Source organism: Ictalurus furcatus, chromosome 24, assembly GCF_023375685.1.
Source record: "Ictalurus furcatus strain D&B chromosome 24, Billie_1.0, whole genome shotgun sequence".
Classification (NCBI taxonomy): Eukaryota; Metazoa; Chordata; class Actinopteri; order Siluriformes; family Ictaluridae; genus Ictalurus; species Ictalurus furcatus.
In genome coordinates, this window is record NC_071278.1 from 18,312,483 (window position 1) to 18,338,468 (window position 25,986).

General features: G+C 39.7%; 1 protein-coding gene across 2 annotated transcripts in view; it reads right to left on the bottom strand.

Annotated features, from left to right (window-relative positions):
- Nucleotides 1-25,986, bottom strand: part of pag1 (phosphoprotein membrane anchor with glycosphingolipid microdomains 1) — a 49,230-nt gene that overhangs the window by 12,974 nt on the left and 10,270 nt on the right. Inside the window, exons 2-4 of one of the 2 annotated variants that reach the window (XM_053612989.1) lie at nt 3,232-3,259; nt 1,355-1,547; nt 105-156 (exon numbers count right to left, since the gene is read on the bottom strand). In XM_053612989.1, coding sequence (XP_053468964.1) covers nt 105-156; nt 1,355-1,500 — 198 coding nt within the window. In that variant the 5' untranslated portion in view covers nt 1,501-1,547; nt 3,232-3,259. The remainder of the gene's footprint in view (nt 1-104; nt 157-1,354; nt 1,548-3,231; nt 3,260-25,986) is intronic. The other variant, XM_053612990.1, reaches the window with a different exon arrangement.

The following is a 25,986-nucleotide window of genomic DNA, read 5'->3' on the forward strand; positions in this document are numbered from 1 at the left end:
TGATTAAAAGACGCTGTGGGGCTCAGCTTTGAGTCTCAGTCATGCATAGAGAATGATGTGAAATGCAGAAAATCCTTCACATGAAAAGCATCCCACTAACATACCCCATTCATCAGATTCTCATGGTCTCCAGGGAGCCGGGTTGCTTTTTTATGCCTGGGGAAAAAAAAGAAAAAAAAGTGCATTACTGAAAATGTTTTTGAACTTTGCGTGTTTGAACTCATGAAGTGCTTGTACATGTGGGGGATAATTAATTAAGTGGATCCATAACTCTCAAGATAGACATTTTACTCAGAAACGTGTACCAGTTTTCTAAATTAACCGCAGCAGTAGTGTGCGAGAAAACCGGTTCCATTAATAAAACTGATAATTACGTTAAAGCGACCTTAATCAGTCTCTCCAGGATTTCGCAATTTTGCGACCGCAGAAATGAACGCACAATCAGGCAAAATCCACAATATTCAGTGGCGCTAGCAATTTTTCCAAATTACAGCAGATTACCCGCAGATTTGGGCCAATACGCGTCATGTGACGTCCTCACAATCAACATTCAAATAAATCCCTCTTTGATTTACGTGCATCGAGCACGAGTCCAGCTAAAAGGTCTCATTTTTCAACAAACATCACCGTGAAAGACACTGTGCAAAACAATTTCGTGCCATTGCAATTTCACCAATTTCACCCCCCTCCCACACACCCACCCCCCCACCCACCCCACCCAAAAGCACAAAAACTCTGCAAGTTGCATCGCAAATTCTGGAAATAAACACACACACACACACACACACACAAAAAAACGCGAAATACTGTATGGACTGTATGAATGTACATATTATGAACGCTACTGGGGAAGATGGTACAGTATAAATAGGCTAAGTCTGATGTATTAAAAATAAAAAGAGACTGATGTAAAGTTTAAGTTTTGACATCCACATCAGATTGTTTGTTGCTAACAAATTATGATGATTATTTCGGATTTTATTTGTGGAACAACACACAAATGGTCATAAAACAGATCCACAGCATGATATGAAGAAGCAAGGCTGGAGCATATCAGAGACAGTCAGGGGATTACATTCCTTACATTGAAACATCCCCTAGATTCCATCTCCATTTCAGAGGCTATTTTTCAGCCCACTTCACTGAAACATTCGTGACACATCATCATCAGTGACTGAAAAGGCGCACGTGCTGGTGTAATGAACGCGAACAAGGTGAATTATATACTCCATCATCCGGTATCACGACCAGCCGTCAATGAATCCTACAACATACTTGCAATATTTCACAGCTTAATCCCAGGAAAAGCCAAGCGAGTGTGATGATGAAGAGGATGACGATATGAGGTACTCACCCTTGACAGCCGGCACACAGTACCAGCAGCAGAGTGAGCAGCAGGAAGGCCCAGAATGCCGTGAGTGTGCTCACTATGGCCAGCTCACCACTGATCTCCGATCCTGCAACCCCTGAACCCCACAGAGCACTCAACGCAGGAGCCATTACACATCACACCGAGCAGCCGTCTTCATCGGCCACACACTGCAGAACTATGGACAGAGAGAGAGAGAAAGAGAGAGCGATACGAGCGATGTGTCATGTATATGGAAACATCAACCGACTAAGCCTCAAGCAATAACACTAATAAACACCTTTTCCTGTGTGAAACGCTAGGCCATTTACACTTTTCTAAAGATAGGCCAACAGAGCAATGCCTAACATCCAAACAAACAGATAAACATGTAAAAACCCTGCTTGTGCACCATGTTTCCTTTCCTGTGCTAAATTTTGAATATGTTTAATTAAACATCTTTGAAACCAGGGCTGCATAATTAATCATATTTATTTTGGCTTCCACAATTAATTAAAGTTAATCAACTCAGATTTTGGACAGCTTAGCCAAGGTTAATTGGTTAAAATTAGATTTTAGCCTTTATTGACTTAAAATTAATTACATTTGGAGGTCCACACTTATACGTTTAACTGAATTACTGTGGTAGATTCATCCATTTAGAGTAGAATTTTTCAATATTGAGTATGTGGCAGAAGCCGTTTTATACTGATTCAAAGATTTATACATTTGTAATAAATAAATAAATAAATAAATAAATAAAAATTTTGTTTTGTTTTTTATACTTAATGAACTCGGCAAACAAATCTTTTGTTGGTTGAAATAAATGAAAAAATTAATACAATTTTAAAAAGGTATGCAAACTTGCACTCAAATGACTAATTGACAGTATGAAAAAAAATGATGTCATGTTCAGTCCAAATAGTAAAAAATATGTAAAATTTTAATAAATACATAAATAAATAAATAAATACATACATACATGTGACACTATAGATCTGAGAGTCACTTTGTCAGCCTACTTGAACATCATAATACAATATTGTGTATTGTTTTGTCCAGAAGGGGGCGCACAAACTCAAACCCGAGTATGCAGTCCCACACATACTCCTCACGCACACACTGCAGTCTGACAATCTGCGTAAATAAACTACTGCTGAGTGTTTCAGTAAGTAAGACCGAGATGAAGTAAGTAAGCAACACCCAGTGAAGACACTGATGTGACAGTGATCCCGAGGCTTAGGCTGGATTCAGCAAAGCCCTTGTGTGTGGAGTTATTTTTAGGCAGGGAGGGAAGCACCCCACCTCCACAAACCGAATGCTAGATAACAATCAGATGGCTGGCATCCCGGAGAGTGGCAGAGAGCCCGACTCTTTTGTGTCTGAGGAGTCTCTCAGAGGGGAGAGCCTTTCCTTTCCACTCATTCACGCTCTCTTACTCACTCAGTCAGTCTTGGTCTCAGAATAGAGAGCTTTGGACTGACAAAGTACTGGCACCTCACAGTCGGCAACCTTATTTGGATACATTTTGCTGCTCTGCTCTTAAAAGTGTGTGTGCTGTGGACAGAAAGCCTATTGTAAAACCAACTGAAGGACATATGCAAAAAAACAGTGCGGTGAGATTAGAGGATTAGATGTGTCCTGTTGTGCCCAGTTATAAGTTCCTAGAACCAAGCGTTATGACACCCTACCAACTCCCATTTTTATGCAAATTAAGCCAGTGTGTGATTCCAGATAAACAGTGAGTCATTTTCAAAACATATTTGCCGTAAAATGTCTCTGATACAGTGAGGAAATGCCATTAAAATATGGCAATACATCTACAACAGTTTGAATTATGTGCAGTTTCCTGAAGTTCCTACAGAAAATAAATGCCATCCTACCTGGACACTTGGAACTGGCCGTCCCTGCCTGCAGTGGAACAGATAAGAAAGAGAGAGAGAGAGAGAGAGAGAGAGAGATTAGAGGCTGAGATCAGACAGAAACAGAAAGCACATCATATATCGGCCCTGCGAAAGGCACACTGACTGATGCTCTGATATGATACACACCATGACATTATGCACCATCATATATTTCATGACAGACCGAGGTCTCTGTGCACAGTATAATATTTCCTTTGGAGAACAGACGTGTGAGGTGTGATATGGAGCAAAAATGTAGCAGAGATGTATGGGAACTATATATTATGGACAAAAACTGCCTATATTCTATAAAGATATTGGCTACTTATCATAATAAAATCAGTGTTTCTACTGTTACTCCCACAGTCCAAAAACATGCTGGTACAATAGGTACTATAGATTGGCTACTCTACATGACCTGCCCCAGGTGTGAATGAGTGTGCGAGTGTGCGTCCGTGAATGAATACACAACAGAAAATAATAAGTAGCACAAAGCCTTCAACCAAGAATAATGAACTCAGACAGTGCAGCAATTTGACGATATAATCAATGAATGAACACGTCAAGATTGAACCTCCGCCCAAATAATCATGATTAGACCATTATATAATATTTGTAATAAGCCTACTGAGACACACTCTCAGCAAAATCCATCTCAAATATACGATAATAGCTTGCAAGGAAAAATGGTGGAATATTCCAGCAGGCGTGATTTCTGGTGGTGTATGTGTAGCAGTGTAAATAATACTTATTTGTATAGAACTTTTTTACTTAGTGGAAAGATTAGGAGCTTTTAGGATTAAGCGTAAACATCCAAGACGATTACAACTCATTAAATAATATCGAACAATATGATATTACAGCATTTGGCAGATGATCTTATCCAGAGCGACTTTACAATTATCTCATTTATACAGCTGGGCAGTAGAGAGGGTTAAGAGCCTTGCTCAAGGGCCCGACAGTGGCACTTTGGCAATGCTGGGATTTGAACTCACAACCTCCTGATCAGAAGTCTAATGTCTTAACCACTCAAGAGTAACATAGACTATTAAAACAATAACTACAAATAAGCCAGGGTAAACAAGTACATCTGGTAAAATAGCTTACATTTCGAATATTCTCTTTCAGAGTCAGCGTTAAGGGTGAAAAATATCTTCAACCGGCCATGCTGTGAACGATCCTCAGGTGAATATACTGCTATATATACACACACTGCTTCAGGAGATCTGCCAGATACACTGTAGTAATAAATTAATTAGGTAGGATCTTGTAGTCTTTGTGGAAATGAATATACAGCTGATGAAGTTTATACAGGTTTGGGGGTAATGTACACTAACTATTTTGAAGCTTTACTTAAAGAGGCAGCAGTGCAACCAGAAGGTATGAAAGCATGTGGTAGTTTCTCAGCATCATGGTGGGTTAGAATAGGATTTGGGCTGTTGAGCAAATGAAGCAGTTTCACAAAAGCAATCAAATGGTAGACCAACATCAAGAATTCTTCCAAGACATTAAACTTTCGGTCTCGCAAAAAAAAAAAAAAAAAAAAAGAGCACAAGCTCTAGGGTAACAGTGACAATCATACTGCTAGCAGACTTACTATCAAACCTTCAGTATTTCTGTTTTATTAGGAAGTCGCTATTCATCTAGCGTCGTCATCATCATCAAGTGTTTTATGTCTTTGTAAATTTCCATTTTGTTTATCTGTGCTGCTAAATTCAGCCAAATTGCTACATAAAGACTAACTGTGTATCACCAGGGCATAAATGAGCACTAACACTGTTTGCTAATGTGTTTCTGAGAGAGAAATATCAGAGAAAGAATGTCCGCCGGTATTCTTACCGAACTGCCATTCACAGTGATGAACTGTGACACGCTAATCAAGCTTTGTGCAATCATTTGCACTAACGAGTGTGCTGTATGGTGGAGGAAAGAACCACACGTGCATTCGATCCAACATATGCAACCCGAAACTTAACATAGGAAAGATTTCTTTTCCTTAGAAATACTATAACCGAGTTTCATGCCATTGAAAATATGAGGATGGAAAAGCCATTTAAGGAGGAATGTATTTGGACAGGCTTCCAGACTGGAATGTTGAAGCCGTGGCCCTGCTTTGCTTACTCTCCTGTGCTCTAACTGTGCAGATCATACACCGGAATCGCATCTCTCCGTAACACCAACTCCACACACTGCTAGTCTTGACTTCTGAGCTGTGTGTGTGTGTGTGTGTGTGTGTGTGTGTGTGTGTGTCTGTTTATTTCTTGTATTTCTTTCTTTTTCTCGTTCTTGTATTTCTTTTTTCTTTCACTGTTGTATTTCTGTTTTGTTTTTTTCTTTCCTTCTTGTGACTGGTTTCTTTTTTGGGGAAAACCATCTGCGTTTCAGTTTCTCTATGGGTTTCACACCTGTGATGTCATGAGCCTCATTAACTCACACGAACGTCCTTGAATTCGTGACATGAGAAATGAGAAAAGGTGAAATGAAAACACTATGCAAAATAATATTCGCACACTCTAGGCGGACGACATGACGGCAGCTAGTACGACCGCTGGTGACAGAACTGCTACTACACATTCAACATCTTTAACGACCGAAAAGCTTCATAGATACGCTTCGTATGCTTCCGTGTCTGCATTTCATCATGGTGTATTCTGGATGACTCGACTCGGCACAGAAAAAGAAGTGTGATAATCTTGCGTGGTATTCGATTCAAGCCCCTCCACAGAGGAACAGCGCCACAGGGGGACTTTGTAATTCAGTGAGAATGCTCAAACTCTGACAAATCACCCACTGGAATGATTTCAGGGCCAAACCACAGGCATGTCTTAAATAACTAAGTGGATTTGGAGAGGGGGTATCACAATAAGGAAGTTTTGGGGAAGCTTTGTTATTAAAAGATTTTGTGCTGATGGAGACTGGGGAAAAGTTCATCTGTGTTATAATAATAGCACTACCAAGAAGGAAAAAAAAAAAAAATGCAATAACTCTGAAACTGTCCAGTATACTGTACTGTATAGATATTAAGGATTCATCTAAAGTCGAGTGCAAAGGTTCGTATTCTCCATGTTAGAATGCAGCTCCATTTTACAATTTATCTAAAAATAAATAAATAAATAAATAAATAAAATTCCAAGTATTTTGAAATGAAACATGAATGTACCTTGCAACCATTCAAATAATATTGCAAAGAAAATGTTTTCGCCATGTCCCTCTTAGTCTCTAGACTTGATCTAAAGAAGGTAGTGTATGACAGAGATGTACAAGATATTACACACTGGACCGTCATACTCATATCTGGGCCTTCCCTAAAGCGCCACAAAGCTGGAAACACACAAATGTATAGGATGTGTTGTACGCCGTAGCATTACAATTCCCTTCACTGGATCTAATGGGCTCAAGCATGTTCCAGCTTGACAATGTCCCTGTGCACAAAGCGAGCTCCATGTAGACATGGTTAGCCAAGGTTGGCGTGGAAGAACTCGAGTGTCCTGCTCAGAGCTCTAACCTCAATCCTACTGAACACCTTTGGGATGAACTGGAACGCCGACTTCATCCCAGACCTCCTCACCCAGCATCAGTGCCTGACCTCACCGATGCTCTTGTGACTGAATGAACATAAATCCCTGAAGCCATGCTCTAAAATCTCCAGCCTTTCCAGAAGAGTGGAGGTTATTATAACAGCAAAGGTAGGACTCCTTCTGGAACAAAAGTATGCATATAGGCGTCCACAAACTTTTGGTCATATAGTACATCATAAACTATTACAAATTAGAGGAACCAACAGCTGAGCAGGTGATATGAAAGAAGCTGGAGGAAGTTACAGATGTAAAGGGTGGGCATACAATTTACTAGTAAATATTTATATTACAATTGCATGATATTCAGGGAGATTCTATATTTTGGAACGTTTGGAAATTTGAAAATTATAATCTTCATTTTGATGTTCAACTATCTATTAATATTTAGCTCACATTATTTGACCATTTTTGTTATTTGTGATAACGAATGAACGTTTGAACAACCTTTATTTACACGCTAAATAAATCTGGCATATTTTATCCTGGGGTGTGCAAAACACTGCACTCGACTGTAAGAACACTGGCACTATGCTTAAAATTATCCATGGATGTCAAACTTCTGTTTCAAACCAAGATTCACTAGCTGTGGAATATCAGTAATATCTCAGGAAGATATCAGGAAGTCCAGAAAATCTAAACACGTAAAAGCCAGAGTTCTTTCTGAGCTGCTCTATCACAAGTCCTTTGAGGTTTGCAGCAGATGTTTGTCTCTGGAAAAGTAATAGATCTCTCTAGTAAGCCTCCGCACATGACGTGTGCTTGGCTTACTGTTTTGAGCATCGATGAGGAGTTGAGTAAATCTGACGGACAGAAAAGGCTTAACAGACAACATTGCTACCTCTGTAACGTTGCCTCGCAGAGCATGACTGACTGTAACTGGAGTACATCCAGCTCAGTGGCACATAAGATACAAAAGATGTTACTACCTGTGAGATCAGATATAGCTGATCAGCCAAGGAAGGCTCGATAGCCGAGGTCTGCTTCTTTAAAGGATGTTGTCATGAATTCAGAATACTTAAATAAATCAATCAGTATCTTAAATAGACCTGCTTATGTGGTTTGACACTATAAGACACTTTTATATATACATATATAAAAATAGACTAAAGACCACTGCACAGCACAAAAAAAAAAAAAAATTCTCAGAAGCCATCGTAAAATCAGAATTCTTCCTCGGCGTATAGTTTGGAATCCACAAAAGACTCAAAGACCAAGCCCAAAGTTTGAACGCAGACTTGCATGTTAGAAGTCATTTAGCTTATAATATAATGTCAAACATTTTTGTGTCAGTGTAAAAGAGGTTTTTTTACAAGGTCAAAGAGGATTTCCGAAATATTCTGTATACCTAGCTAACGGTAGCAGTGAACATTTTAAACACTTCAAAAGAACTCATGAATGTTACTTAAAAATGCGCTGAGACATCCTGTCAGGTTAGCTGAGGTTAGCCAGTTGGCTCGCAGTAGCAGTGAAGATTAGAAGCATTTATGAATTTGACTAATCCTCTTAAAAATCCTGTCCGGTTAGCTCATATTAGCTACGTGGCTATCTTTAGCAGTGAATATTACAGACATTTAAGAATCTGACAAAAAAATCCTATCCAAATTCGTGTAATGTTAGGTGTCTTCTTAAAATCTCTGAAAATGCACGTGTGTCTTACGAATCTCCTTCTTCTTCCTACTTACAAATAAATTCAAAGGCATTCTCTGAAGTGTTCTGCAGGCAAACCCTTTTGAGAAAACAGAGTAAATTTAATTTATGGCTGAACAACTCTAAAATGATTGTGTGTGTAGCTCCTAATGTCTTGGGCAGAAACAGAGAAAGAAATGCTAGCTGTGACGTTAGTGGATGCTTATTACGATATATAATTATTTATCAGCACACGCCTTCTCAGATCCTTATCCGGGTCAAGATAGTTGTTCTACGAGGCCAAAGGCAGTGAATCAACATCACACCTTCGTCCTGTTACTCATAAATAGTTGGCATACGTGGGCGGGGGCACGTCCTCTTGAGCCCTGTGCGTAATCTCATCGGGGTGGCTAATTAACTGTGTCTGATTTTCTACTGCGATGGCCGTCTGTGTGGTCTGGAAGTCAAGAGGACGTGAGAGACCATTGACTAGACTCCTTAGCAGCCAAGCACCAATCAGCAGCTGTGTTGCAGGAGTGCTGCGGCGGACATCTCCAATTAAATCCCTCAGTGATAAATAAGTACCCTCCGTGTCACCATGGTGACAGTTCTCATCATACTGTACATGTGAATTATCTAGAGATCTCTGGTAGCATGTGAGTAATGCCGGGGTTTCTAGCACCAGCACTGACATGCTGTCACTTTTGGGCCCTTGAGCAAGGCCCTTAACACGTTCTGCTCCAGGAGTGCCGTATCATGGCTGACCCGGCGCGCTGACCCCAGCTTCCTAACAATCTGGATGTGTGTAACAACCTTGTGCTGTAACATTTAAGTGACAAATAAAGGCTTCTTCCTCCACTTGTGACCATCCATCAATCACCAAGCACTTTATTGGGAACACTATATTAATACTAGGTAGGGCCTCCATTTGCTCTTAAAACAGCCTCAATTATTCAATGCATGGATTCCAAAAGATTTTGGAAACGTTCCTTTGAGATTCTGGTCCATGTTGACATGATTGCATCACACAATTCCTGCAGATTTTTCAGGTGCACTTTCACGCTGTGACTCTCCCGTTCTACCACATCCCTACCACAAGGTGCTCTATTGGATTCAGATCCGGTGACTGGGAAGGCCACTGAAGAACACTGAACTCATTGTCATGTTCATGAAATCAGTTTGAGATGAATTTTGCTTTGTGACATGGTGCATTCTCATGCTGGAAGACATTGGAAGATGGGAAATTGTTACCATGAAGGAATGCACATGGTCAGCAATAATAGCCTGTGGCATTCAAGCAACGATTGATTGATTATTAACAGGCCCAAAGTGTGCCAAGAAAACATTCCCCACACCATTACACCACCTCCACCAGCCTGGACTGTTGATACAAGGCAGCTTGGGTCCATGGATTCATGCCGTTGGCACCAAATTCTGACCTTACCAGATCATTGGTGTGTTACGCTGCCCCGAGACTTAGCATGAGCAGGAGTTCAAAAAGATGTCAGACAACAGTTCAGCTCGGCTCTCGATGTTTTATCGGTCTGTCACACATAATGTCAAGATTGCATTTTTATGGGAAACGCTCTGCATTCCCCCAAACGCTACTACATGAGCAGCCATAACTATTGAACATGGGCTGTGAGTAAAAATCGGACTTCACACATGCCATCACGGGATAATCTGGAAAGATAATAATTTAAAAGCAACCAACATTCATTTTGTGATCAGGCATCAGGCAAGTCAAGTGGGTTTTTGTTGTCATTCCCATGTATAGCCTGTATACACTGGAATCGAAATGTCGTTTCTCCAGAACAATGGTGCAACACATTACACAGTACACAAAACTACATAAAGTGAAAATACACAATGGTTTTAAATGAGAGTAGAACAACAAATGAACAGAACGGTAAATACACAAGACAATAAATACACAGAACAACGAGCGCATGGGACAACAGACAGTGCTGTGCATTAGCAACCATGTGGAGTGAACCTGAGATATTTCATGGGAACAAACTGGACTTCAGGATGAGATTACTGTTCTGTGGAATTCTGGGAATTGCTATAACAGAGCAGGCTGGTGTGGGACGCACATTTTTGTGATGTTCTCTTTTTACACAGAACTCTAGAGACATAAACATTTCCTGTCACACATGACCTCCTTCAGACTGAACACCAAACACAGATCACACACTAGTTCCCTTTGTTTAGGGTAATATACTAAAATGTGAATTGGTGGTTTTGAACCAGGAAAAAAAAAAAAGTTTCAAGGAGGAAGTTTAACATGAGTTAATGTTCCACTAGAAGCTTTTGACCGCAAATCACCAGAGCTAGGACTGCAGAACACTAAAGTCGTGACTGAATACACAAATAATCAGTAACTCGAATCAAATTTAAAGCCATGGGCATTTATACATGTAAGATGGAAGTCTTTTCTCCATCTTTTTTTTTTCTTTTTTACTCTCCAGGTACTCAAATTGGCTGCTGCACTACATTAAAAAGGCTTTTTTGCAGGGAGGAGAAGCTTCAGTGTGCAAAGGGGGTGCGATTAAAAACAAAATGAGTCAGCACTCAAAACAGAGTGCAGAAGCAGGACACTGACGTCTCCCTTGAGCCAGAGAGTGGCAAAGTGCTAATCGCAGACCACTGCAAAATTAGTGTCTCATTCCGTACCATTTGGCAAAGAAGCCAAGTGGATTTATTATGCTGAGCACACACACATGAAAGACGAATGCTGACACACTGCCATAGGTCCAGCCACTGCTCCAGTTCCTGCAAATTCACTTGCACACATGCTACATAAAGAACAGGCAAAACCTTCTTACGGATGGCTTAAATACTGTCTGACCAATTACAAACAACTCATCACATGATCTGCATTTGGACATGGCCAAAAACAGGCATAATTTGTAATGTGCAAACACATCACAGACAAGCTAAGGAATCACTGAACAATTTAGTAATCCGAATGGTGGCTGTGTTATTCAGAATGACTATTTAAAAAAAAAAAAAATAGTGGTATAATGAGGACACACCTCATGTCACATCACTCTATACTCACTTCACAATAAGTGCACTACAGTATCTTGTACTACACTAACTCTTAACTCCTTCATCTTAAATGATCAGAGTGACAGCCCTCATTAAATATCACTAAGAGCCTGACAGCAGGGAGGACTGTCTCAGAATCACTGAACATCTCCTCTCTTGGAATCTTTTTAACGCGAGATGGAGATAAGCTCCAGCTGAACAAGCCCGTGCCGTGACGAGAGGTGTAGCCAGGCAGATAAAGGGTGAGTGGTGTGTGCGAGGGGGTCGTACCATCTGCAGTCTGCAGCGATTGGAATCATAAAGCCACGGTGTGGATTAATTACAACACATCCGGCGAAGCTGTGGCAGCATGGCTGGGAGATGCATCTTCGCTGGCCTGACTGCGAGTATATCATAATCGTAATCATCACTAAACGGAGTACCCAGAGGAAACCCGCTCGGATATGGGAAGAATGTGATACTCTCTTAAAAAGGCACTCCAGTTAATATAAAGAATTATTTAAAAAAAAAATCTAACCATAGATACATATGCAGAGGCAGCGGTTAATGCCTACATGCAGTATCCTTTAGAGCAAGAGCTTGTAGTTTAAAAACTGAAAGCAGCTCCCAGAAACCACACATCTTGCAAAGGGAAGTACATTTTTAAAACCTACAAACATGGAGAACTTGAACACTCACTCCCTGTGATAACAGCTGTCAGATGATGTCAATAAAATCTTGGCCAGTTTCCGAGTATATCATTATAAGTGTACTGCAAGTCTGATTATGGGGGCTTTCACACTGGCAGTTTAGTCCGTAACAGAGCACGATCTGCATGAAAAATTGGTCATGTGAAAGCTGTCATGCGGACCGGGAAGCGCACCGCAGTACCGGACCCGAGACTACCTGTAGGACGCGGCCGGAGTTCGGTTGCACTGGAACTATGCCGCGATTCCCGCAAACGTGAACACAATTCGTACTCGGGTCCCTAAGGAAGTAAAGCAACCTGCGCGTGTGTTTCAGCCAGTTACAACATCATGAGTTTCCACAACACACGTACTATGAGTGGCAGGGGAACGTTGCGGGACACAGAAGAGATCCACTGCTGCATATAATATCTGCGACGCATAATGGATGTGTGAATGGAAAATATGGCGAGTCCGCCTTGTGTTCTCCATGTGCGTTTGTGGTGACGTAAGATGAACACAAATACACCGAGATTCGATAGAATCAAGTGAGTCTGAAAGCAGACCCATGCTGCAGGGGGCGCCGGGAACAATCGCAATCGGGTTCGGACTTCAGCAAACATACCCAGTGTGAAAACCACCTATATGATTAACAATTTTAAGATTAAAACTACAGTAGATCTACGATGGAATATTTCTCCTGTCTGGAACATTTTAGATGCACGGTGTATAGCAGCATTCATTTTTGTTGAGAAGTTCTGGGACTACCAGAACTAGTTTTTTTTCGGCCATCTTTGGTCCCAAAGGAGCTAAATCTATGGCATGTGAGCACGTTATATTACCAAGAATTTTATCTCACAACCAAGGAATTCTCTTGTGATTTGCATTTTTTTTTTTTTTTTTGTCCGTGACGACATCGTCATGAAAACAGCCTCGGGAAAATGGGAAAGCACAATACACAGGTCCAAGTAACATTCTGAAAATGCTAACATTACATACACAGACCTATCTAGCATAGAGCACACACAAGTTGGCCACAACAACAGATGAGTTACAGTCTTTATCATACAATATGTACGATTTTCCTCACAACTATCATTAACAATAAAATGTTCTTAAATATCAAAATTGTGTTTCCATTTATGGCTTTTAAATGGTCTTTTGTTCGAATGATTGTCTAGTTGAAATCAAATCTCCAGCAAAAAAAACAAAACAAAACAAACAAACAAAACAAAACAAAACAGTGCCTCACCTCACTGTCTGACATTTAAGGAAGTGCAGGAACTTATTTCCGATGTCCATTTTGCTCAATTCAATTCAATTTTATTTGCACAGTGCTTTTAACAATAGGCATCGTCCCAAAGCAGCTATACAGAAATCTGCATGAAGACTGAGATCCCTAATGAGCAGGTCTGAGGCAACAGTGTCAAAAGATAACATGAGGAACAAACTTTGAGGAACCTGACTCAAAGGGGACCTCATACACTTCACCAGAGGTTTAGAAGAGAAAAGACAAACAATATTAAGTTTGTTGATAGGGTGTTCAGTGTGAGCGTATTATAAATAAGAGTCAAGGGATGAGCATAAGGCTGTCCTTATGATTATAGCAGCAGCTATAATGCTTCGTGTGTGATATAGATAGAATTGCAGTTTTCTTCATTAATCTTCTTTAATAGAAATCTACATAACTATGTTTTTAGATCTTTCTAAGATTACTTCTGGCTGGATGATACACTAGTAAACATCATGTCATATTAACCTCTTTTCCTATTGCTGCGAACCACCGTTTGTTCTTAGAAACAACGTAAAAACAACACACAACCAAAATTGGCTAAATCTTACCTGCCCCACGATTAGCTAGCAGTTCTTACCCAAAACCTATGCAAAAATCCTGAATCCTGATACAGAACGCTACATGAGATATACGTATAAATCCTAGTTTTATGAAACAGCACCTCTTTTTAATGTCAGGAAAACTACAGTGAAATGGAGTGTTACTGTACAAGCACAGGCAATATGGGAATGTGACACCGCTTTAAAAGAACTCTCCAGTCCAATATCACTGAAGTGATTTATTAAAGTAAGCTGAACGCTCTGCTGGGGCCTAGAGCTTGTATTGAAAATATAGCTCAGCCTTGTATATATATATATATATAAAAAAAAAAAAACCTCTCCAGAGAGGCAAACACACTTTACTGAGCTTAATTCTCTTAAAAACAGTGCTTCAGTTAGGTAACCGATTAAATAAAGACATGGTTAATTTTTTATATGTGCGTTCTCATGTAAGAGAGGATACCATCATGTCTTCCTTGAATTCAGAGATGAATGGAAGGTCAGTCTGTCCATCCCCCTCCTCCATGGTTGATTTATCTGATTTCAGATTAGGTGGGTGGAAGGATGGGGGTAGTGCGACTCTCCACCGAGAGAATCTCCCCCACCATGCCTGATATATTTGGTTTGGGAAAACGGGATTGGGGTGTGTCCGAGGAATAGGGAATGTGTACGGTATGTGAATGTGGTGTGTGTGTGTGTGTGTGTGTGTTTATAGGGAGTGTTCCTGCATAGCTGATGCTTACCATGACCTTTCCAGAAACCCATTTCGCACAGAGCCTCATCTGGGAAGGAAACTACAGTGTATCTGTTTTGATATCTTTCTCTCCTATATTCCTTTCCATTTTACGGTATATTATACATTCTCAAATAACCTCCTTTACAAACCATGGGAAAATATGGAGGCAGTATAGCTACATCTAACAAACTTAAAGGGTTCAGTAAGTCTATGGTGGCTGTTGTGGATTAACAAATCCACCTTATGGAATATTGATGTACAAATTCCTGATATATAATATTTATAACGATTAATATTTGCTGAGGTTTTTCTAACAAAGCACCAACAAAAGAAGTTTTACTATAGAAAAAAAAAAATGATCTACAAAAACTGGATGACATCGTTTATATAAATATGAAATATTTACAGAGGAAAAGAGGGGAGGGAATAAAGTGATGCATTTTGATAAGAAAGGAGTTACTTGTTGCTGTAATGATTCAGAAAGGTACATTATAATGTTAAAATATTGCAATATCGATATTACATCTTAAGACCATCCAGCACAAAGGATTAGTGCATAAACAGACTTGCTCTAAACCGATAAAAATGGAGTCATTCCCTCTTCCTCAGTTGCTAGACATCTGGTATTAGAATAGAAATGAACCAATTAGAAGACTGCCTGCCACACAGCCGTGGGTGAGCACCAGAATATATTAGCAAGTGGTGACAGCCAGGATGACTGCAGGCAAAGCCTTGAATCTGAATTCAGATGTGGCTTACGCAGAGCAACGACTAGGAAAATCATTCCGAATGATAAAGGGGCTCCACCTGTCTGTATGTTTGCACTGGAGAAAACCTCCTTCCATTAGCAGCAATTACTTCATTCATACAAATCGTTCACCTTGACTTCTTCAGACAAAAAAAAACCCCCAACACATTAGGCTCACATTAAACTTAACACAGTGCTGGGAAAACACCAGCATGCACATACACACACAATTATTCCATCTTCACTTTGACACTGACATATAGCCCCATCATAGCTGCCTGGCTGAGCGCCTGATCACTCTATCAAGACTGTAATTTGAGCTCAACCTGAAATTCCAGAATCGTTAGTAGGAAATATGATAAACCGCCAGAGATGTTAGCGGTAGCCATTTTTCATGCGACTCCTAAACTGTCCACAGGGTCATCAATAATTCTCTCAGAATATGTCTATAATGGCCATCACACACTCATCTGTCCTGGGTATGGAAAAACTAATCTAAACTGAGGCTGTGGCCTCAATACAGAATGAAGGCTTATTTTTCTTTGAAGGACAGACCTTGTTAAAGGTGGAATGTAAAAACGAAGGACACATCAAATTGTATCTGAAGAGGGGGATATTCCTACAAGTCGCTACACAGAGAATGTACAAAATAACTCCAAAATTGAGTTATAAATGAAATGGCACTTGGGAATAAAACCACTCCTGAAGCACCTTCCTTCTAATTATTCATTTATTCATTCATCTTCATTAACAACTTCATTCTGGGAACACTGGGAGCAAGGTGAGAATACACAGTGGATGGAGCGCTTGTCCATTGCAGAGCACCACGAACACACACATTCACACCGAGGGAGAATTTAGTGTAGCCATTCCACCAACCAACATGTTTTTGGACAGTAGGAGGAAACTGAAGAACCTGGAGGAAACCCATGTAAACACATGTGAAGCTCTGAACAGACCCTATTCATTTCCTATAATTTCGCACTGACGATGTAATTTCTTCGCGCCCACACCGACTCTCGGCTTTCAGTCTTCCACTCGTAAAGGTCTTTCACCATTTTGCTTGTCATGAGTTCATCTAACTCAGTGGTTCTTCGGGGCTGACGGTGTAGCAAAAAGCAGAATCTGCTCAAATTTCCAGCCCAAGTTGTTCCTCCTCTCCATTTCCCCCCAATTCCACAATCACTCAGTTGAAGCCATGGCCTGCATTAATGGATTAATATTAATTTAGCGGTCCCTCTGGGATTTTGCGATCGCAGAAATTAATACAAACTCCGCAATATTAGCTGGAGCTTGCAATTTTTCTAAATTACTGCAGATTTTCAGCAGGTTTGGGCCAATACGCGTCATGTGACCTCATCAAAGCGTGACATGTGACATCATCACAATGCGCATTCAGCCAAATCCCTTATCGAGTCACGTGCGTCGAACATGAATACAGATAAAATGTCTCATTTACTGTCAAACATCACTGTGCAAGAAAAATTTTATGCAATTTTAATTTTGCCAATTCAAGTAGTTTTCTGCAAAAAAAAAAAAAAATTTAAATTTTAAAAAAGCACAAAAACTCAAATTTTGAAGAATAAAAAAAGCCGCGGAAAAATCACAAAAAACAATCACAAAAAACTCTGTGAAATCCTGTACGGACTGATTTAGGAATTTGTATTCAATGATATCTATCCTTGTTTTAGCTCCACAAAAGACAGACTTAAGCTTTGTTCTCGTTCCGGTTTCCACCCATGCGTAAACGTAGCAGAAAAATAGGAATGTATTCAACATTCTGAAAACAACTGTGGTCTACACATGTGCTGAATAACCTGATTATTGGGATGAGCAGGTTATTCATGGTATGTTGTTTACAATTCCATTCGTCTGCAAATCAGATCATGATCAGATAGTGTGCATGAAGGGCACTCAGAAAAATATGCAAAATCAGTTTCATTTAAAAAAAAAAAAAAAAAAAAAGTAGCTGATGAGGATGAACAATGTTTTCCTTAATCATCTCAGGAGCACTGCAGAACAGAAATACATCCACTAAAACCTTGGAAAAGTAACACCAGTACAATCTAGTCTAAACACACGTGTATACATTTAAACAATATGGTCAGGCCAACGGCCCTTTCAACAGCTGTATTGACTTAATTCCATACATAGAAAGCTCAGCTGCTCTGCACTGTATATTTGGCCATTAGAATTCACTAGGGGGTTGGACACATCAAGACAAACAGCATGATAGATGTTCCTCACAGAGTGTTTCCTGTCCACAGAGCAGTCATGAGGTCACTCGATTAAATCATCCTCTCAGAACCGCATTCTAGTAGTTGGGTTTCCTTCAGCAGCTCTCACACGGTTCACTTCAAACTCATAGGCTTCAACAAGAATTTAAATAAACTGGACAGAGGGAAGATCACAGGAAGCCCCGGTCTGCGCCCGGGCAGTCGTCCAGCCTTAAACAGACTTCTCCGGAGAGCAGGACAGGAATAGGAGCTGGAAAGTCGTGCAGCAATCCCAGCAGTATTGTGGGAATATGGATCCTGTCACATGGCAGCTCTATAGGATTGCCAAATCTGTGAGATGGCAGATGATCTGAAAAATAAAAAGGCTCCAAGAAAGCAAAATGGCTCAGCGGATTTTGAGATTACCATCTCTGATTACGGTCATTAAATCTGATTTAACTAATCATCAAGACAGGCACGTGCCAAAATGAATTTTCATACCACGATAATTACATTACCTATTATCACAGGTTAAATTATGACAAGAAGTTTCTAAGCATTACCAGATGTTTAACTATAAAAATTCAGAAGTGTAGAAATTTCATCAGAAAGAAGTCTGAGAAGACAGAACGGTTTTCATGGAACTCCCATCCAACTGACAGTATCAAAGTCACTGTATTCGAATCACCCCAGCATAAAATCTTGTAAATATTCTGGTATATTATGTAACAAATGATCTGAAATGCATCTGCATGACAATGGTACGCACTTGTACTGGTGCACACTATAATATCTGGTGAGTGGTGATCTTTTGGTCGTCCCTTTCCGTTATTGGATGTATACCTTCATTAGTAGTACACAATTATTACATTTCTGCTGTTAGGAACTGACAACAGGATTGGGGTGAGACTGACAAATGCATTGATACAAGGCACGTAGATAATCTGCAAGGGTTCATAACCTAGAATCCAAGACTGGTTTGCACTAGAGTGCTTGAGTGATCTTTTTGACGACAAAGGCAAGTTCAAACCTAAGTGCATAAAAATATAATGAGTTTGGGAACTCCGGAAGTAATACGACCAATGATCAGAAACAACACAAGCCATTTCAAAGCCAAGTGCATAATTAATAATGCAAATGCATTACAAACCAAGCTATAACACAAAAAGCAGTCACAGAAGGTCTTCACCAGAAAGCATTTAGGACAAACGGATAAACGGTTGTTATTAAAGAGAGAACTACAAATTTCTCCTTTTTTCCCCTCATACTATTCAGATGCAGTTTCTGTTCCTACTGTTTAACTGATACATGCAAAAAAAACAGTTCCCGTAGAGTCAGAATGATGTATTAGTTGAACTATACAATGTGCAGATAAGCGCTTATCATGCTGCACTTTTAAGTGTTTCTAAGGACTTATAATGCTGCTTTTAATGCTCTGTAAGAAAACCACATTCATGAATGTGAGGCTGTAGTGTGCTCTACACAATGCATTTTTATTTTCATTATACTTGTACAAGTTCAATGTTGTTTACTCGCAACCGTGATTTTTCGAATCCGTATGAGCTATGCGTGTATCAGATGACTGGGAGGAAGTCCTGCACAAAGCGAATTGGGAAGCTATTTAATCTCAACCAGGCGAAGTGTGTCTGCTGGAGTAGGAAGTACAAACCTGCAACAAGTATCAAGGGAGCGCTTTGATGATGGTTCCTTTAAGATGAGTGAGAGTGTGAGCGTGAGCGTGAGAGAGAGAGGGAGAGAGGAAGCTAGGCTCCAGCTGAGCAAGATTTTCCAAGTTTCCGTGGAAACAAGGGACAGAAAAAGACAGACGTGAAAGTGCCACAGCTGGCAGCATTTGGTTCACTAAACACGCCTCACTTCTGCACCAGACACTCCTCACTTCTCCAACCAACGAAAAGATACACCATTAAGCAACAGCGAGTCATAACCCTGACTCAGAATCTTAACCATGGAGCCTCCACTGCCTCTGCAGACTCACTCATTATAAACACACACTACTTACAATGCAACGATAAAACAGTCCATCCTTGATACTCTGAAGTCCTGAGTACACTTAATCACAAATTTAGGACAAGTAATAAACAGCAAGAAAAATTCCGACCTAACTGTTGGGTCATGGCAAAACACTGCAAACGTGTCTACGAACCTGAACACATTTTCAGCGGAAAAAGGGGCGAGTCTATAATAATATGTGATTGCATACGTGGGACTTGGCCAAGAATATCAAAGCCTTTAAGAGACGTTCTATAGACATGAACAAACGGCCTTAATATTGCAGATGGCCGCCAATGTAAATCTCTTGCTGCGTTCTCTCCTTAGAGGAAAAGACCAGAGTAGGGGACAACACACACCACTTTTTGTTATTTAAAATTCAGCTGTGCATAAAATCAGTATACTGCAGAACAACTACGATCTGCAAAGTTATATGCATGTTCCCTTATAGCTCTGGAGTCATTCTAGGGGACTCAGCTGAACTGAGAACACTTTAATAACTGATGTATGAACACCATTTGCATTTCTCTCCACCTCTCAGCGCATGTGTACTGAACCCAAACAAACAAATTCAGCATTATTCAGAGATGAGACGAGTCATAACGCTGGGTTGTTATGTCTAGAAATTTCACTTATTTTGGTAAACTCTTGTCCACAATCTAGACACAGGTATCAGCCAATTTACATCTGTGGTGGACATTTGATCCAAAGCTTCTTACAAGTGAAAAATACAACCCAAGCATACAGCTGAGCAGTTGATGGGTTTCTTCAAAAACATGCCTCAGTGGCTCTCTGGAAATCCAGAAACTTGAACTCATAATGAACTCATAACTTCTGATTCCTGGCACGTAATCTTAACCAAGATTAATCTTAATCTTAACCTCCACTGTTTCAGATATGTTCTCAGTCAAAAAATGACTCGGTCCAACCATGATACTCTAGAGAAGCAGTATAGTCCTGAATATACTTAATCATTCAGACAAATAATAAACAGCAAGAAATTTCCTGACTTAACCATGGGAGTCATGGAAAAGCAATGAAAACATGTCATCGGAAGTGCGCACTAACAGTCACTCATAATACAACACTATTTAAAGATTCATCATTCTCACAACAACATGGGGTTTACACATTAATTCACAATAACCACATCTTTGTGGTCAGACTCTATGGACAGTTGTTCACACAGTCAAGCACAAAAACTGTGGTTGTCAACACTCCGATCAACAACACAGCTACTAGCATAGTGTGAAAAATAAACATGTAACTAACTCAAGAAAAGATCAAATGCAAGCTTACACATATATTTGTTCATTGCTCATTTTCTCACACACGTTCTCTCTTTCTGATAGGTATGACTGACCCACTGTTAACCCTTTTTCTTTACAGGGCTCTAGTGGTGTTTTGTGCTGTTCGTGTGCGTATTCTGAAACCGTGCTACACTTTTCTACTAAAAAACAGAGCATGACGGTCAGCCACAAATGAAGAGCGACTCTGATGAATGTCTGTTATATGTAGTCAACTACTTACTTGTAAATGCAACACATACTCCGTTTAACATGTATATTTTATTACAAAACTAATGCACAATTTGGAAGATATGTGAAAATCCAGTATGCCATAAATGACATGCATACACCTATTTAGATTTTCTACAATCACACAATGCGGTGGTCATTCGGCCAGAAACCTAGGTATACTGATGAATTTCAATACACTTATATTATGTGACTAAAAGTGTAACACGGGATCTTAAAAACTAGAATATTATACAGTGAAATTCAATCTGACCTTGTGTAGATCCGCTATAGGTATGGCCAGACCACAGCTGTATAATCTACATCTGTAGCCAATCACTAGCACCATTTGAAGTTGCTAGGACAAACAAACCTTCTGTGAAAGACAGATACCAGCAGTACCACAGCTCATTGCATAAAATCCTGTGCCCATATGGCCCGGCTTTAAGATCACAGCTTCAAACAATGTTGCCCAACACATGGCCTGACACTAATCCTTAATCTCCATAAACATGAACCACAGATAGATATACTTCTGTTTAAATGCGATACATAGAGATACTATATGTGACAGTTTATAATCACATAACACTTCCAAGTTCACAAAATCTAAAACCAGTCATTCATTCACGAACTACAATTCCTGGTAAATTCTCAACTGGGAACTATTCTAACCACACATATCTTTTTTATGAACATGTATTTAGATAAATTATGTTTCAGTTCCTTTTCCGCTGACACTAGGTGGCTTTTTGAGACCCAGAATCCAGTTGGCTCAAATATGTCCATCCATCACCCAGTAGGTCCATGATGAATGTACCACCACAGGATGCAATTACCAATACAGACAGCCTAGACAGTTACTGCAAGCCAACATGAACAGGACATAATAATAAGATAATTGAATTATCTCAGTATTTCTCTCAAGAATAAACCAGTTATTTTAATGAACTTTCAACTGGCCCACCCAAACAGCTACATATGTTCTGAATCTCTGCTCCAGTCAGAGCCTATAATCTTCCAACCACATGGTGATTTTTGTAATGATCACTGGGCATCTGTTATGACAGTATACACGTTTGGTAGTCACTCTGCTGCTGTGAGGGTCTCACTGGGATTTTAGCCCAAACTGCACACTCCGCTAGCTTCCATGTCAATTATTTCTGCTCATTGATGCTCGAGTGACTGGAACAACTGGGTTGGAACATAGCTGTCACATGTAGATTGCAGTGTGGCTCTCTACTGGTGATGTATTCGACATGATTATAACCATGATGCTATTTGAGCTGCCACAGAAACCATGAAAATGGGGCTCTTGAGAATTTGCTTTAGCTTTACATATTTATGCCTTGGAATACCTTGCATTTTTCCTCATTCAAATCAACAAACCGTTCAAATCAAACAAGCCAATGAACCAAGTTAAACTAACCCAAATAACCAAAACACTCAACCCAACTCAACCAACCAAACTGACTACCCACATGAACCCACTCATTCCAAAGAAACAAATTTACCTAACCGACCAAACCAACTCAATCAATCCACTTAACAGACACATTAAACCAACCAATCTACTGTAATTACCTAAACCAACCTAACCAAATCAACTCAATCCAACCAAACCAAACTAATCCAACTCACCCCAAACTACCAACCAACCAAAAAAACCCCCAATTTAACCACAACAACCCAAACCAGCAAACAAAACCAAGTAACATAGACTAATGTATGTAGGATTTCACTCACAAATTACATGCATATGAGGTAAAAAGCCCAAAACAGCCCTTCAGGCTACCATTAATTTTGCTTCTTGTTGCAGTACAATAGCTGTTTTCCCCCTCTTATTCATATCAGTAACTATATATGTATTCATAATATCAGAACATTAACTTGGTCAAAGAATCTCAACAATAAAAGTGTTTGCAGAGCTAAATACAAACGATATTCTGGGTCTACATTTATGTCAGGCCCTTTGAAAATAATATGCATTTCAGTCATCCATGTAACACTGACAATTTGGCCAGGGCAGTTTCCCAGAAATATATAACTGAAACGTAGAACAGCTTCCTTTGTTCTATCTGTTTTATTTTCAATACAATACTGGTGTTAAAAACAGGACTTTGAAATTTGAGCAAGGCAAGGCTTCAGTTATCTCTTGAGGAAATTGAGGTCAGCCACCTCAGTACTCAACCTAGACCTGCATATTATAGCCGGGTTGTGGCGATAACCACTGGAAAAAGAGCTGGTGTTTCTCATCACGGACTCTTTTATATCTTGTGTTCATCCTGACCAATCTGAGTAATTCAAATGGGTTTTTACTAGAGATGCACCGATACTACATTTCTCAGCCGATACCGAAAACCGATTATTCAGAGTGACATCGGCCGATACCGATAACCGATAGTTCTGCATTTTATGCCTTCTTATAAATTAATAATGAGTGATTTAAAAGAATCCTGAAAGATATGCAAATAAAAACTTTATTCTCTCCATTTCAACAAGTTGTTTCACAGTAACTGGTCTCATCAACAGAAAACACATTACTCACATTAACATTAACACACGAACTCAATTCTGAAGATTAAAAAAAGATTTCTGAACTTATTGAACGTTATTAATCCATATTAACATTGACTGAATTCTAAAAAAACATGCACTCGCCACAAACAAAAGGATTTCTACTTCATCATCGAACATCAAACTGGTAATATATAATATGACCTTTTTTATATATTAACATTAACTGGATATGAAATATACTACTCTACAAATATATTTTTTTGTGCAGTATATACTTTTTTTTGTCAACTCATCTTCATTTAAATCTTTCAACGGTGTACTGGCCCTTTAATTCAGCGCGAGGGCGAACGGGCCGCGGGGGGGTGGGGATTGACTCGACGCCGTAAAATTTACTTCTGGTGTAAAATTTTAGTAGTGCAGAGATTACAGAGCTTACAAACTGCAGTCATTCCACACAAGACATCTTCTTTACACACAGCATGAATTCGATGCGTTTTCCCGCCCTCTTTTGATTGACAGGACATAATCGGCCCTGATCATCGGATGTTTTTAAACTATCGGCCGATAGCGGGAAAAATAGCCTTTATGGGCCGATACATTGGTGCATCTCTAGTTTTTACCAATCAAGGCAATCACATAATCTAATAAACATATGGAAATACTGAGATATATATATATATATATACATATATATATATTTATATTGACAGCAATGGTTCAGCCCTTAACATTGTTGATTTTATAGTTCAATTAGCAAAAAATATTTTCCCTGCATATCTTGTCCCAACATTCTATCTGGTCTTGCTTCCTGCATTTTTCATGTGCTCTGATCTGAATCTGAGTGTCTATTCCCATACCCTGCCTAGTCTTCCAACCGCACCACCACCATTTGTTCTCCATCTGCTGCCACATGTCTACACCCAACCACCCCCTCCCGCCCACCCCACAATGCCACTCTGACTATCATGCTCTCGTTTAACTCCTAGTTTGTACAAGTTATTTCCATATGCCTATTCTTGCACTGCATGCTGCATACACAAACTCTGAGTTGGGATGTGGTGACACATTGGTTAAGACACTGGGTTTCTGATCCGAAGGTCAAATCCCAGCTCTGCAAAATTACCACCGTTAGGTCCATGAGTAAGTCCCTCAACTGCTCATTTGTATCCTGTCTAAATCCTTAGCCATGTTGGATAAAAACATGAAGCAAATGTAATTTCTTTAACTGCAATTCAGTGCTATTGCTGCAATAAAGTCACCACTTCACCGCTTACAATTCTACATGCTTCTGTACTCCTGGGAGAGTTGAAGACATTGGCCACTGCTGTTTAGCAGTGGTGTATCAGCCCAGCTCGTTTCTCACCAATGTTTATCACCTCCAGTTTTTCACTTCCTTCTTCTTTAACTCCTTGAGCTGAGCTCAGCAGTTCCTGGAAGACACCCCCACCTCTTCCAACTAGCTCAGTTTACTCAAAAAAATAGAAAGAAAGAAAAAAGTTATAATGCCACCCCTCTGGACTTGCAAGCCATCTTGCTCCCACACTAGAAGAGAAAATAACATTTCAAAGTGATTAAAAATCCTGAGGATCCAAGAGAGCATTTTTTTAAGACTAAAAAATAATAATAATAATAATAATAAAGACTCTGCAGCAGTATCTATTCTAATGAGGCAGCCAGAGACAGAAGACTGCAGTCGTTCAGGCTCTGCATGTCTATCAGAGTCAGACAGATGAGTGGATTTATGAGAGCTGTAGAAGAAAGAATAGGTTTTATTAAACCCCACTGCACACTCACTGACAAACAGCAGTTTCACTGGGATAAATGATTCTGAAGGAGAACAAAAAATTTTTATGCCTCTTATTCGCATAATCACACGGGTTGGAATTCTCTCTTTTAGATTATGCCATTCCTATGGCATAGCTGCTTATTTTGGTGGTGAGAGGCCATAATAACAGGATAGAAAGCAGTGGCTGTAATTACAATAATAATGACTATGAAGCAGCGGGTGTCAGGATGATCAGCATACACACAAAAGCTCCATGAAAATACGTATTTCTACAACTATAATGATCCAAGAAATTTCATCACACCCCCAACTATGTTTTAAATTCAGTCATTAAAACTCTTTTTCCGTTTCCAGTTGAGAGTACACTGCACACCTTTTTGCTGCCACTTATCACCAGAGCTTCTTCTTTCTTTCTTTTTTTTTCTTTTGTGTATATATATATATA